The 17,255-nt window shown below is 35.3% G+C and overlaps 1 protein-coding gene across 1 annotated transcript; it reads right to left on the bottom strand.

The window, feature by feature from the left end:
• Positions 1–12,235: 12,235 nt before the first annotated feature.
• Positions 12,236–16,695, bottom strand: MS3_00002748 (uncharacterized protein). The gene is made up of 6 exons (XM_051210372.1): positions 16,533–16,695; positions 16,331–16,497; positions 16,243–16,297; positions 15,535–16,208; positions 15,360–15,499; positions 12,236–13,532 (listed from the first exon to the last, which is right to left on the bottom strand). The coding sequence occupies exons 1-6, from the start codon at positions 16,663–16,665 to the stop codon at positions 13,286–13,288; spliced, it is 1,416 nt and encodes a 471-aa protein (XP_051070354.1). The 5' UTR covers positions 16,666–16,695; the 3' UTR covers positions 12,236–13,285.
• Between the last annotated feature and the right edge of the window lie 560 nt (positions 16,696–17,255).

Here is a 17,255-nt window from a genome sequence, read left to right as displayed (position 1 = left end):
CTTATCTATCTTTTGATGAATACTTAAACCAATAACAATCAAACGATTATTAAACTTTGTTTTTAAAATTTTTTATTTTAATATCTTTCTTTGTTTAACCTCACTGTCACCATGTATAACAAGTTAATTATCAGTATTATTATCATCCTGTAAAAATAAGTGTATATATTTGCGATTGTACAGCTTTGAAAATGAATTCGCCGAAAAGGGAACTCTTTGCTGAACTAATCTTTCTTATTCAATGTCTTAATGGGTGTATTCCGTTTATTCAAAAAATCTTTAATTTTAACATTCATTCATTCAAACTAATAAATAAATCTGAAAAATACCCCGCGTGATCTACTTGAATATTTGAGCTACCTGTTACTGACATTTAGATATTTCAACAAATTGTTTTTCTCTATTTCATTGTTTATTTTAACACATTATTATTCATAATTGATTGATCACTCGATGGTGATCATTGTCATGTATGTCAAGTCCTTCTTAGTGTAGATTGAATGCTATTGACCAAGTTACAATGTGGTCACCAGTCTAGGTGAATCGACATTGCGTGAACTATGTTGAGATAGAATGGTGGTTGGAGGTAGTCAACTGGAAAACCTGGACACAGGTTTCTTGCTATTTGGCACTCGTCAGCAAGGTGTACCCGTAGACTTGAGGGAACTAGTGCTCCCTCCAACCACCATCTAATCTCAACATAGTGTACGCAATGTCAAGTCACTTAGACTAGTAGCCACATTGCAACTTGGTCGATAGCATTCAGTCTACACTAAGGAGGACTTGACACACATGATTTTGATAGCCACCCAGTGATCAATCAATTGTGAATACATCTCAGTCCTACAGGAAGTCGGTCGCGGCCCGAATAGCCCAGTTGCAACGTATCTGACTGTGAAGCTGGGTAACACGGGATCGAGTCCGTCAGGGAACACCAGTTCCCTCCGTATTACAGGTACAGCTTGCTGACGAGTGCCGAATAGCACGAAACGCGGCTCAAGAGTTTTCTGTTGACTACCTCCAACCACCATTCTAACACATCGTTATGCCTATTAGTCGCATAACCTATTCAAGTGCGTTTATGAAATGTTTACGACCTTTCATCTTACAAGTTACAAAAATTTATAATTGGTCATAGCGTGATGGCTGGCAATGTGCATTGAATCAATGAATAAGTGTCAACTTCTGAAATGCTAATATCTATCTGATCACTCAATATTTACCGTCAGTATCGATCAAGAAATAAGAAACAGAAACTATTTCATTTAGTGAAAATTCCCATTTTGATAATAGGTAAATAAGAAAAGAACGAATCGAGCGAAGGAATTTCCTTCCAATTAGTTTTTTTAATTATAGCCCTACATTAATATATATATGGTTAAGAATGATCAAATAATACTCATCGAGTAAATAAGTTACGTGATAATTATATAATGGCATATCGATTGTAAATTGACATTGAGTAATAATAATCAAAGTGCGAGCGCTTAACCACTAGACCACTGAGCCGGCATCCAACGGTGTTATTGTTTAACTTCAACTAATCCACAAAATTGAGCGACACATTCACCATTGTCATCAGTGAATTACTATCTCACAACTGACCCGGTTGAACTCCACTGGTCACTGCTTCTCACTAGAACACCAGGATATACATCTTGAAGCCAGTCACTAGTGAGCATATGTTGATTAGTATCAGAAGCGGTTTTATGGAGATTGCAGTAGTTTTAATAGTTGAGATCATAAGTCAATTGAAGCTAGACCATCATGGAAAATCCCGAAGCACTGGACGGCTGTTTCTTCCCATTGTGGGATTCCTCGGCAGTGAGCATCCACGATCCCGCTCGCGGGATTCAAACCCACGACCTATCAGTCTCTCGCGCAAGCGCTTAATCACTAGACCACTGAGATAGTAACTCACAGATGACAATTGTGGATGTGTCGCTCAACTTCGTGGATTAGTTGAAGTTAGACATGAACACCGCTGGATGCCGGCTCAATAATCAATGTAATTATTCGAAAATCAAGTAGTTGCTACGTTTACATTCATCAAAATATTGTGCTAGTTCCATCTCTTTTTTATATATTATGCAACATAGCAACTACTTGATAAAGTTATACAATAGAAAGGAATTTCGAATACAGATTATCTAATATAGATCATTGGAATTTATTCAATCACTTATACGTTTATGTAAATCAATATACCACAGAAGTTAACTTCTCAAAATAAATCATATTGAGTAATGGTGTATCGTGACAGTTAACCTTAAAACAAAAAGAAAAGTTGTTTAGTTTTGTTTTGAAACCAACTCATTAGATTTAGTATTGAATTGAAATAATCAATTATGACCTCCTGAACACATATACAGGTTTTACTATTACTTTCTATAGTGTAATAAGAAGACGAAGATTATCAGAGCTATGTGATATAGATTAGCTTGATACCTTTCGAACAGTCTGATCTCACACATTATATACTTGTCAAGAACATTTATATCTGAAGAATAAAAGTTCAAATAGATGAGAAATGGGGGGAGTAGGAGGAGACAAAAGTAATAAAGAAAATAATGTGAAAACAATTTGAAACCTCATCACTCTGGATAATAAGCTAATATTACCAGGGTAGGTCTAAGATAAGAGCAAACTGTTCTTAAATAAACAAAGGGGGTTTGAATTTTCGTATAGCTAAAGATTCAATAAACCTTAGTATATACGCCCTTTTATACTTTTGTACAATACTACAAAAGCCGAGTTAAGATCAATCTTATGACCTGTTTCAATTATATGTTCGATAATAGAGGATGATAGATGTTTATCCTCTACTCTTATTGGGTCATTTGATTCCGCAACCATTTATGTAAATCCTCACAAACCCTAATTTGAAACCACGATTACTACTACTATTTTGACTTTCAAAGTTAAAATTACTTTTGATCAGTAATTATCTAACACTGTGTTCAATTGTTTTCAAATTGTGTAATTTCACTCATGGATACTAAATGAAATAATCAACCTATATAAAACATTTGACAGTAGTGAACAGAAAATTTGTTATAGCTTGGTGCCAAACACCATGAATGATGATTTATTATACATGAAACATAAACACTATGTCTGAATGCACTGAGTTTTATGTACTTTATCCATACCGACAAGTAGTCAAATTTGAATAAAGCGAACTGCGTAGTACTAGATATTAATTAGTTAATAGTTAAGTATATGTTTACAACTTAAAATATTCTAAGAATAAAGTCCAGTAATCTATAAATGTAATCAACTTGCTGAATTCTATGATTATTTCAGCTTAATAATACTCACAACTAATATAATTCAAATACAAACAGAAAACTTGTCTAGTAATAAATCGAGTTCTTTTGTTCTTCTAAACATGGTACATTTTCAGTTGGTTGCTTTAAATCAAATGAAACTGTTGTATATCAGTTGGTTGGAGGTGTTTATCAGATAACTCTGGATCTAGGCTCAATATTTGTCATCAGGAGGGATCTGATGCTTCCTGGTAGATTCAACCATAGTCCAGAGTTTCATAGTCCGAGACGCCCCCTTTGAAATATTTGAACGTCCTGTTGGCTGAGGGTGGAACTACTCGCTAAAGTGAACCAACTAGTCCATAACATGGGTTCAAGGTTTCTTACCGACTATCTCCAACAACTTAATACCAAAAATAATTCATGTGTTATTGAGTCATTAAGACCAATCAGTCAATCAGTGTAAGTTCCACATATATAAATAGGGTCTACACTATTGCAATCCGAACAAAAAATTGATATCTCTACTAGTCAATCTGCTTTAGGCCTATATAAAGTCTTGATACATTACCTCCCTTAAGACTTAATAAGATAACTTCATTTAACAGTGAATGTTTCCCCCGTATATAACAGAGTTTTTCCTAAAGGTTTTACTTGTATACCCAATTCTAGTCCTTTTGGACAATTGAAGAACAACTTATGAAACACATCTTTGAATGAAAATAGTTACACAAAGGTTGTATTACTGAGTTCTAGAGTTGATATTACATATGACATTAATGAGTTTGACTGTCGTGTAAGCGGAATAGGTCAACTTCGGCCTGTTCGTGCTGTGAATAATGGATTCACGCGATCATTGATCGGAATACCTATACATGTGATGTGAATGTGTATATGAATGGTGCGAATGGTCCACCAGGGTGCTTGGTACCTGTGTGGTTGCGCCACAGGATTGAGCTGTACTATTCAGATTGTAGCGTTAAAGCCTATAAGGTGTCTGGTTCTTCTGTGAAGCGGGATTGAGCTGTACTGTTTGGGTTGTCACGTGAAAGTCTGGATGGTGTCTGGTTCTCCTGAAAACCAATGTAAAATTACCCTGGCCCACAAGGGTATATTATAAAACTATGACATTCTATAAAGCAAAATATAACTGTGAAGAAAGGATATTTTTCAGTACTATATTCATACTATTAATTATTACTAAGTAGTAAAACTTAGAAAACCAATATTTTGTGTCTGTTGGCTTTAAAAGAAGTCATAATACCTACATTAAAATTTACCTAAAGACATTTTTCTACTCTGATAGTGGCGTGCTTACCAGTTAGAATAAGAATTAATATTTCAAACCCGATCATTATTTAAGATACAGATTGACATCAATAATCCCCGTTACATAAATTCACACTATGTATAAATATTAAGATTAAACTGATTTAATAAATAACGAAACCAGTCATACCTAAGTATCTAATTGAAAGATTTTCTTATCTACTATATTTGAATGTCGCAATTATTATGTACTTATTGAAATAAACTATGAAAATTGATTAAAGAAAAATTAGATATATAATATAATCAAAAACATCTTCACTAAAATTGTCTATCATTCAAATACACTGACCTTTATTGTAATTAATTCAAATTATGAACTCAAAACTAGACTAGAAAAATGTAATAAAACAAAATGATTATATTTCTTAACAAGATTCTAGTACTCTGGTAATCATATGATGTAAAAAGTAACTAGTTAAGAGACTAGTCTAAACTGTGATATATATATATACATTCTTTGTATATGTTGTGACGTTGATTTTCATCATTCAAATCAAATATGGAATATAACTCCATATTTATAAATAGTCAGAATAGTTTCTCATATAAAATACAAATATTGACCAATAAATTGTTTAAATAACTTATATGTATATCATTTATGGAACACAAATAATAGTTCACTTGATATTGTTTGGCTTGTATCTTCCCATTGAGGTTTAAGACTGCAATTGATCAGTCTGTTATTGGCATATGTGTATACTGTGCGTATGCCTCGATATTGCCTTAATTCACAAACTTTTGGTAAGCAATGATGGATAGTGGCTAGCAGTGGAATCCAGGACGCGCGTTTCGTTCTATTTGGGACTCGTCATCTGGATGTACCTCCATCATAGAGTTGATGTTCACTCCGGGACTGAATAACAATGGGGAGATACAAATAAAACAACACCAAGTGAACTGGAAGACTTTTATTTTTATAGTTATATCAACTCTGAGATGCAGGTACATCCAGCTGACGAGTCCCAAATAGGACGAAACGCGCGTCAAACTGGATTCCAATGCTAGCCACTATTCATCATTGCTTACAAATAATAATTTGTTCGAGAATTGATATATAAATGAATCCCAAGTAATATTAAATGACGTAACAGGAGATGAAACTGTATCAATTCTAAATTGGGGGCGGTTAGTCTGAAAGTGCAGACTAAACTCGATTGTATAAAAAATGTAAGCCGATTACACTTATATAGTTAAATATGACATTTGATTAGAAGATGAAGTTATTTTCCTTAATATTATGAAACTCAAGTGGAATTTTTTAGTTTCTTCAGATAATTAAAATAACCCCCTGATTATTATGCGATCTCATTTGATAATTGGGATCTCGAATCACTTTAGAATCTTTCCATAGACCTGTTAATATATTACGAGATAATATTTCCAATCACAGACACTGACTTATACGACTAGACCAATGACTCCTTAACATATACGAGAAGCCCAGAGTTCTTATTGGTCCTTTGAGATAGTAGCTTATCGTCTGACACTAAATGAATACTAAACAACAATATCTGCTTCATTTTCTACTCTAGACTTCTTTCTTGAATTTTCATTTCTGAAATTTCTGAATCTTTGATACGTAGATGTCACAGTTTTAAATTAAATTTCATAATAATAAGACAGTATTATCAAAGAAACTAAATATATTACACTAGTCGATTAATGATATCATTACATTTTGGCTATGATCACAATACTTTACTTGAGACTCCTATGATTACAAGCGATTTAGAAATCTTTTTTATTTTATTTTCTTATATAACCCATTGATAATGGGTAATCAATCATTGGAAATTGGTGTAACCTTACTTCAATTAATGCCATTTTATTTGTGACAACTGGGTAAATTATCTTCGAAATTGTGGTTTTTAAACTCAGCAATTCAAATAAAAATGGGTTGCTGAATAGGTCACAGGATGTATGGATCTATAACGAAAAGTCATTTGAAAGTAAGTATTTCTCCGCATAACTTGCTTTTCATTGAAATATTTTAGTGGGATTTTTTACTGCACTAAAATCTGCTGAAGAAGGATTTTGTGTTATAAGTTTTTAATAAGTATCTAAAGTATTCATTTATGTTAAAAGCAATTACTTACTTACTTACTTACGCCTGTTACCCTTTATGGAGGACCATAGGCCGCCCACAAGCACTCCCCAACCAGCTCTGCCCTGAGCAATCTTTTCCACTTGTTTCCAATTGCTATTCATTTTTCTGATGTCTGTTTCCAATTCTCGACGCAGTGTGTTATTCGACCACCCACTTTGCCATTTCTCTTCAGGATAGCGCTTGCCTCGTGATGCAGTGTGGTGATTTCCGTAATGTATTTCCTATCCACTTCCGAAATCTTTTCCTAATTTCCTCTTCATCTTGAAGCTGGTTTGTCCTCTACCACAGTAGGCTGTTGCTGATGGTATCCGGCCGATGGACATTCAGTATCTTGCGTAGACAACTATATATAAATACTGGTACCTTCTTGATGATAGTTGTAGTAGTTTACCACATTTCAACTCTGTACAGTAGGACTGTCTTGAAGTTCGTATTGAAGATCCTAACCTTGATATTGGTTGACAGTTGTTTTGAGTTCCATATGTTCTTCAATTGTAGGAATGCTACCCTTGGCTTGTCAATCCTTACCTTTACGTCTACATCAGATCCTCCTTGTTTATCGATTATGCTTCCCAGGTACGTGAAAGATTCCACATCTTCCAGATATATTATAACCAGTTTGTTGAGATAACCAGTCCATATCCATTCAAATATATTTTTATCTACATTAAAATATATTGCTAAATAATATTTAACCTCTACAGTAGCAAAACGTGTTCTCTAGATAGCATCTTAGTTACTCTAAGATCTGAATAATTTTTTATGGTTGGCGTTTTTTTAGCGAGTTAGTTTTCTACGGGTTGGGGTCACTAACCCCATCCCCAACCCTCCTCCTTTATCCGGCCTTGGGACCGGCAGTAGCCCCCGGAGGGACTTCAGATGGAGTTAGTTACTCTAAGACTATACATCAAATTATATATTCCATACACTAAAGTCTAAAACATCATTTGAGATTATTTGGTATATGAAACATAAAAGTTCAAGCAAAAACTTAAATAATACTCCGTGAAAATTGTCTCTTCAAAAAATATACTTATTGATTGGTTGGTTGATAAACACTTAACTAAAGTGACCAAATAGATGGGTAATCATGAAGTAATATGTCACATTCAAAACAAATTCATGCGAAATGTATAATTTCTAAAAATTTTAACTTTAATCAACCAGAGGAATCATTTCTGAAATGACCATTTTAATATTTTGAAACCGTAAGCATCAAGTTGAATACGGTGTATGAGAACTCACTTCCTTAGCTAGGAATCCTTAAATATCCCTTGAAATTTTCAGTAAATACACATAGAAATAATACTGTCTTATCGTTGACTCGAGCTTCAGCTAAACCTGTTTAATGATTGCCTTATCAGTGATTAGGAGTTAGATTAGAGAGAGTTATTTACAAAAATAGTATATACGTCTATTGTGAGTGTTTCGTTTTATTGAGTCAGGCTTTTGAATTGTGTAGCCTATTTACTATATAACTCAATAGGATATGAAAAGACGAAATAATTAACAAATTTGTACTAACTAAAGTAAACATTATTTATATACAGAAAATGCCTAAACAAACTAAAACAGATACAAATTATAAGCAAAAATAGGTAGCGGCTAGCAGTGGAATCTAGGACACGCGTTTCATCCTATAATGCTTGTGAATTAAGGTAATATCGAGGCAATACGCACAGTATGTACATATGCCAATAAGAGACTGATCAATTGCAGAGCCAAGCATTAATGGGAAGATGCAAGTAAACAATACCAAGTGAATTACAGATACAAATTATTTATTGAATAGGAAATAATTATGAAAAATTTAAAAGGTCAATTAAAGAAATCTAAAATGCTGAACATTTGACCTTATCATATGTTATGATGATTTTGTTTGCTATACGATAAGTCTGTATATAGGCTTTATTATTGTTCACTAGCGTTATTTTAATGACAAAACACGTAAACGTCACATGAGAGAAACTTTACTACATACTCTCTTTAGATACCCACAAGATAAATATCATCTTTAAGAGTTGCGTAGTAAACTATATATATCGGTCTAAAACAATATTATTGCCACAATAGTTGGTAGTATAATTAAATCCTCAAAATATTTATTTATTCTTTCAGGAAAAAAAAGTATTTCCCTTGACTACTAAACGGTATATTGACTTCCTATTAACAAATTGTAAATATTTTAATATCAAGACAAATTATCCACTTACAGATGTTATATCCTTAGTCAGTCAGTAGTTGTTGTGATTCGAATCCAATTCACTTGACCTGAATAAGTCTGTTGGTATTGATGATGATGAATAATAATTGTATGATTCAAACATAGATTACATAAACCAGATAGACTTGGACAGGATAGTATGTAAACTAATAGTTGTCGAAGATAATATGATTATCATTAATCATTTGAATGAGACTACTAAATTGTTTCAGTAGGATTTAATAGTTTAGATATTTGAATTGATACTTATTATTATGAAACTATACATTTAACGATGCCAAAGATTGTCTCATATCGATCTTTGGACAGTAAAGTTCCATGTATTGTTTTTCCAGACAGTGTACCACTTGATCAAAAAAATCCGTAAGCCAACTATGCTGAAGAATTCGTCAGCGACCTCACAAAGTACTCCTCTAAAAATTCTTCAAATCAATAAAACTATAGCAAACCATATTTTAAGCACTAGATTTTATCCAAACTTTTAACTTGCAATGGACAAGAATTAAAATGAGAATCAAGATCTATCCATTTCATTTACTTTATCTAATGTTTTATGCTCTTGGGAAACATTATTCGTATCTCCACTTACATTTATCATGTCATATAACTTAGTAACTCATTAATTTACTGTCTTCGAATGTCGATTAGTCAGAAAATATAATCCATATCCCAAGTTATGTAGTCATTATCGCTTATCTGACTTTACATGGAACGAAATTTCAGTTGGAATTGTTTATGAGTTACACTGCTTTTCAGAGTATTAAATATCACACTTATGTAGGATTGAATAGCTTGAGAGCAACGTTGTTGTTGTTGTAGATGATCTCTGTGCTGAATACAGAAATTATCACTCAAAAGATTATTATTAAGTAACTAATTATTAATTGTGTAATGTTTTATGGCCTCAAACAGTTAAATCCGGTATTTCTATATCCTTGATTAATTCTTCTTGTCCTAGATATTTGGTCTTCTTACTTATATTGTTATACTAGTCCTATTCAAGACAACAAAGGTTATTCTCTTCAAAACTGGGTCTATATTTTAAATTAGAGTAACGTTCCTTCCTAACACTTGGATTCTTTGAAACATACTTCATCATTCCGATAAGGGACTAGCATGACAAGCCGCGAAGAAAAACGAAAATCTAATACATTACTTACATTGCAGATAACAATCCATCCCTATCGAAAGTATAATTGTGACTAGAAACACGAACAAGATATTTGAATAGTAATTGTTCATAGCCATCAGTCTTTTGTCTCTCATATCGTGCCAAGATTCGTTGAATCACGCTAAAGATACATTCATCTCCAAATAGTGTTATTCAAATTACCGGCACACATATCTACCCACAAACTGGTGGAAAACTTACGAGGATATTCTCTTCCTAATTTGAGGTGTCGGGTTTACACTGACCTATCCTAAAAGTTAGTCAGTGTATCATCTGAATGCGACTGGTATTGGTATAAAATAATGGAGGGAAAAAGGATAGGATATCCCTTATGATATAATGTTAACGAACAACGATATCAAATTCTGGATGAAAAAAAACTAGTTTTCTTGCTCTTAATTTCCGTACTCCGTTACCTATTACACAGTAAATATACATGAAAGCCCAATAACAGATCACTGGATTATATTTAGAAGTAAACATCCAATTTTTCTACTTAAGCAACGACTCCTAATTATTTCATAACAGGAGTGTTCAAATTCCACTCATATTTTCTATGTACTGAGAAATTTCTGGCGCATAAAATTGATCATGGACAAGTAATGGATTCCACTTACTAGCACACATGAAATGGATTAATGATTTTAACAGTTCAGTACATCAATCGACAGAAAACTTGCTTTACTCAATGTCAACTAGAACCAGCTGTTCGGTAGAAAAACCCCAAATGTAAAGACCATACTGTCAACCAAAAGAACGCCAGCAGAAACCTGTAATCTAATACCTAGTTTAAAGGTGTTGCCTTAAAGGTTTACTCCTGAGATTTTTAAGGATGGTGGTCCAGTATTAGCAATGGGATTAACCGAAGTCTTAGGTAGAATTTGGGAACTGGACGTAACCCCATCTGACTGGTCTCAATCACTGATTGTGCCAGTCTATAAGAAAGGACAAAAGTCCTCTTGTGACAATCACAGAGGGATCAGTTTGACTAATATAGTGTCTAAAATATTAGCTTCAATAATACTTCGACGCCTAATCAAAGCTCGTGAAGAGCAGATTAGAGGAAACCAGGCCGGTTTTCGACCTGGACGTGGTTGTATAGATCAGATATTCACACTACGTCAGGTTCTAGAACACAGACACACATTCAGACGCTCCACAATGGTAGTATTTCTCGACCTTAAGGCGGCATTCGACTCTCTTGATCGTGAGGTTCTATGGCAGTGTTTGTCACTGAAAGGAGTACCAAAGAAGTACATTAACCTTATAAAGGCTCTCTACTCGAACACAACTAGTCGAGTGAGAGCTTATGGCGAACTGTCATCAGAATTGATTACCTCAAGTGGTGTTCGTCAGGGCTGTCCACTCTCCCCATTCTTGTTCAACTTTGTGGTCGACGTACTTTTAGAGATAACACTCTCCTCATCTAAATTTCCAAGGGTTGAACTTGTACCGGGAGGTTCACTTGTTGACTTAGAATATGCAGATGACATAGTTTTATTTGGTGAAGACGCTGACAAAATGCAGTCTTCTGACCACTCTAAGCAACAATGCAAGCATGTTCGGGATGCGATTCTCTCCCTCGAAATGCAAAATGTTGCTTCAGGATTGGGTTACATCGACACCCGAACTAGTGATAGGGAGTGAAGTAGTTGAGTGTGTCGACCGCTTCACTTATCTTGGAAGTCTCATCAGCCCTTGTAGTTTAGTGTGTGACGAAATCTCAGCACGGATACAGAAGGCTCGACTAGCTTTTGCCAACTTGCGCCATTTATGGCGTAGGCGAGATATCCGTCTATCAACAAAAGGACGTGTTTACTGCGCAGCAGTTCGTTCCGTCCTGCTTTATGGCAGTGAAACATGGCCGGCAAGAGTAGAGGATATCCGTAGGTTACTAGTATTTGATCATAGGTGTCTTCGAAACATTGCTCGTATATCATGGGACCATCGAGTAAGTAACACAGTTGTTAGGAAACGGGTACTAGGTAAGGATGGCAAATCAATTGATGAACTAGTGAAACTTCATCAGTTGAGATGGCTGGGACACGTGTTACGTATGCCCAACGACCGACTGCCTCGACGTGCTATGTTCAGTGGTATAGGAGTAGGTTGGGAGAAAGCTAGGGGCGGCCAGACCAAAACATAGCACAAGTCCATGAAGTCAATGACAAGTAGACTGAGTCACGTTGGTAGGTGTAGACTACGTGGTTGGGGACCGCGAGATGATAGCAACCGATGGTTAGAGACCCTGAATGGCATGGCTCAAAATCGTTTGCAATGGCGCAGGTGCATCCACTCTCTGTGTTCTCCCAAATTCTAATCTTCTGAATTCTTCATGTCCCTTTTTTCCTCTTTCCAAATTTATTTCACTGGATTATACTCTTTAAATAACATCTCCAAACCCTAATCTTCCCGATTACTGCTTATACTCTTATTACCTCTACCACTACGGGATTTGAATCGACAACTGCATCTCTGTGCTAATGTGGTGTGGCAACTCGAACTGATGTACGTACGTACGAAGTTCTACGTTGTTACTGACTGACTAACTTAAAGTCTGTCTAGAAAAGGACTGTTGAAACCTAGTACTAGGTTTCCCAAAAAACGTTTTTTCTTACCAGCAGTCATCTCTTACAGCTTGATAAAATACAGACTAAAAGACAGCATAACTCGCTCAACTTACGAATAGCTCGGATTACTTTCTACTAGTTCACGTCTACAAACAGTGAACAAAATATCTAAATACTTCGCAAACAATTAAACTAAATGATAGCACAAAAAATACAATTACCATCATAAAAGTGTACGAGCAATGATCACTGAATTAGTTATTTCAAATATATTTGCAAAACAGGTATTTACATGATTATATTTCAGAAAATGTAAACTGCTCGAACTAAACCAACAGTCAGACCGAAAAGCAATTACAACAAACAATAAATGCAACCGTGTTTAAACACAAAACAGTTCTATTTCGAACAGTATTATACCAACAGAAGCACTAACTGGTTTTACAGTATGCATTTTATCAATCAAAAATAATTAAATTAGTCCCATAGAAACATGAGTTAGTAAGTCATCTGTAAAGACCGAGATAAGTTTGAATATCGGTCGATCATTTTGTATCAAGGAGTTTCGTATTGAAGTAATTATTTGCAGTAAAATGTACAAGGCCCATATCAACCAGCTCGTCCAGATGTTGGAAGAGGTGCGTGTGATGAATTGGAGAATAGGGACTTATTGGTTCCAGTACCACTAGATCGCCAGAAGTTACCACTAGATGAATTACTCCCTCTTTTTTGGCCATATCCAAAAGAACGTTGATTGTGATATCCTGTTCTTCTGGGATACTGCTGTGGAACAGTACCAAAAGTTGCTGAATTGAGGAGTCTTTCGTCCCGTCTGTTCATTCCTTGAGGATTTAGGCTGAATAAAGCACGATTTCGTTAGATTAGCAAGCAGTAGGCAAAAATCAACTAGAAATACCAAATAATAGACTAATAGGTACTAACAAACGGAAACCATCTAGTTTATCATAACCGGTATATGATTTTGTGACTATGATAAGCTTAACATTAAACATGTAAACAGGGCAAAAACGCTCTAGTGATAAACAGAAGTATAAAGATTGAAAATTAAATATAACAAACTAACAAATTTAGAATACTCCACTCCAGAAAACCTAGCTTATAAGAAATTTTACTTTATGAATGAACATATACAATTAAGTGTTTGGAAGGAAAAATGGTCACGTTTCGGGTGTTAAGTGAACCAAACCTCAAAGCTTGTTATAGCCCAAAGCCGCCAATCAAAAGCAGCGAATTATCGACCGGACCAAGGACGCGTAAAACACGTGCAAGCAGCCTAGAGTCCTGATTGGTCCTGCTTTCCGCCTAGCCCAGCCAGTTCAGAGCACCAGTCTCAGCCTGTAACATGAATCATATTTCAAACATACTGAGTTTATATACCAATCAAACAGACCACAACGTACCAATAAAATATAAAACATTTGTACAAGAATTAGCCAGATGTGGCTGTGAATGAGGGAGGCAGTGACTAATAGACGGAATAATTCAAGAATGGAAAATTGTATAATAACAGTTAATAGGTTAAAATAAAGCTTATGATAAGACATGAATATGAATAGTTTAGTTAATTAACAATTATACGGTAAAAATTTACGTATAGTATTGGTCCACAAATGGATCCCAAAAATTACCACTCATTGTTTTTATAGGGGCATAACAAAGCTCCAAACTTGACTGAATAAGAACAACAATATTCACAAATGTTTTAACCACTAGCATATCCTATTCACAGTACATGACATGACTCCCATAAGAGCTACATAGTGGATTCCAATACTAGGTGTAATAGATTATTAATATTACCTACTGAACTGAATAAGACTTTTGGGATAAAAAGTCACGTATGATCTCAACGCCACCTTCTTTTGACTGCCACGAAAATCAGTCCCACAAAATTAGTTGTAAATATTTGGAGGCTTATATCAGTTTGAAATGTTACTAGCAACTTAATTCTGAGAGGTGGGATTTACTTTGTCTACAGTTAACGACTTATAATCAAAATACTTATGCTAACAATGTAAAGCATGTACCTGAATTTAGTTGTAGTTTCCAGCGCTGTAAAACATCCTTATGTAATTCGACAACAAAGTACATATTTATGCACTTAACTTCAAGTATCTATGAAATACATTATCCAATTATACACACTAAACTAGAACGTTTTAGTCGCCAACCCTAAAGTTGAAAATCAGAAATCTCGACATCAATGGTCACTGTCTCTTGATTTCATCGATAAGACATGATACGCTTATTGAGAAGGTACTGTGAGAATCCAAGTCGAAGAGGTTACCCGAATGTACTTTAGTATCAACGTTGATGTTGTTTAAGACCCAATGGTATGCCAATGGCTGTAATATATATATATATATATATATATATATATATATATATATATATATATATATATATATATATATATATATATATATATATATATATATATATATAAGCGCAGAGAGTAAGGAAACCATAAAATCCTTAGATCGGTTGTGAATACAAACTAAATCTAATTATCAAATTGGTGCTTGTGTAGTTTACGGCAGGTATCGAAATACTTTCTGACATGAAAAATTGACAAAACACGTTGTCTTAAAGGCGTATTTTGAAAAAAAGAAATAAGGTTATACGTCGCACACTCAGAATTTCAAATGAAATTATTACTTACCCATTTGCGCGGTCCATCATCTCGGAACTAATAGTATCGAAAAACGACTTGGATTTATCATAGCACGTGTTTTCATCCTCAGTTGTGCTGCTACCATCATTTTCCGCATTGTCGACGGAAGTACCTGACGAACCTGTTTTCTATAAACAGAAATCACAGTATATCCAACACTTACAGTACTGATCGTTATTTTTTCCAACTCAGCTGCAAGTTCTGCGTTAGCTCTTTCATAGTCATATTCTACCGAAAAGTTGGTGTGCTCATTTACTGTAGATGCATTTGACCTGAATTTAGGCCAATCATGACCACCCGCTGACCGACCACCCCAACCACCATAAGTATGCCCAGAACCCCTGGAGCCACGATGGTTTGCTGACCATTGTTGACTATATCCTCCGCGTCTATCTCTTGAGTAATCATTCCCCTGATAATAATTAGGTGTATTTTTGTGAGTGTCACCCTTTCTAACCCCTTGATCTCGGTTAACCCATGACTGTGGGTAGTCGTTATGCACACCAGATCCTAAGACGGCACGATGTCTAGAAGGACCTAGTCCAGACTCTTGAACATCCCTAGAACTTGTACCTCCTCTTCCAGATGTGCTGAAAATCCCTGGGTCTATGTCGCTACGCATATCCCCAAATGGTCTTTGGCCACGTGTATCAGAAACCTGGGGGCTATCAGCATGAACGGTCCCTATAGGAGCCGGCCGACAACCAACTGCAGGCATCTGGTACGAAGAATTGTTCGGGTAGGTATTCTGATTTAGGCTATCAAGTGAGACAGATTGAGATGCTGGTATGGGAGACAATTCTGAGCATCCAGTAGAAACACGACTAGGATTAAGATCTGCAAGGAATAGAGTAACAAGGTGGAAACCCACCCAATCGACCTCTACTTTCATTAACTGGGAGTCCAGGAGGGTGGGACAAAGCAGACTAATTACATAAATAAGTAGAGAAAGTACATACCCCAGGTGCTGCACTAACGATTGCAGAGTCTTCATTTAAAAATACAGAAGATTGCACGACACGTACATCGTCTAGATCCCGGCCACGAAACACCACCTGATTATACTCTTCATTCCGAGGAGCAACTGGTCGCTCACAAGGGCGGTCCTCAGTGCCAAAAGACCAAACTGTAATAATGAAACTAAGAAAGAACATTTAGTACCCTTTGAAAGAGTAATAACAGGTTCGTTGGGCGTGTCAAAATCTATAGAGTGAAGGTTTCCTTCATATCTTATCTTAGCCTTAGATATTATACTGACGCGACAGCCTATAATCGACAAGTCCGACGCATTCATCACAAATGGAGGTCAAGACTGACTAGGGCGCTAGAAGAATGTAGTGATACAAACAAAACCCCTGAAAAATGTGAATTACAGCATACACAGAGTTGAACAAAACATTTCCTTTATATAATGATTATTCCCTATTCTTGTAATTATTTTGTACAAATACATGTACCAATTCTTCAAGAATCCAGTTAAAACTGACCAGTGTAGGGGCACTTGAGTAAAGGTCAAACCACACTTATTTCAAAGTATATACAGTTTTCTACTGAGTTAATACCGATACATTTTCATCTTTTCTCACAAAACGTTGAACTGCCTGAAGAATTTTGTCACATTTTCACATACTTTTGAGCCAACTTTCTGTATTCGGACCTTGGATGCTCTTTTACTAAGTGCTCTTATGAACAATAGTTTGTGAGTGGAGAATGTCAGATATAGCAGTCTGTATAGGGAACCGTCGCAGAATCTTCTTTAAATCTTTGATCATTGACACGGTGAAGTTTCAGTGCTTTCAGTCATCGAATCGGGATTAGTTTCTTAGTTCAAGTGCCTCATGAATGTCCTCTGGACTAACTTAAAAAAGAAACGCATTTCTTGGA

Source organism: Schistosoma haematobium, chromosome ZW (assembly GCF_000699445.3).
Source record: "Schistosoma haematobium chromosome ZW, whole genome shotgun sequence".
In the NCBI taxonomy this organism is placed as follows: domain Eukaryota; kingdom Metazoa; phylum Platyhelminthes; class Trematoda; order Strigeidida; family Schistosomatidae; genus Schistosoma; species Schistosoma haematobium.
Note: the sequence above shows the minus strand (reverse complement) of the source record. Positions and strands in the feature narration are given on the sequence as shown.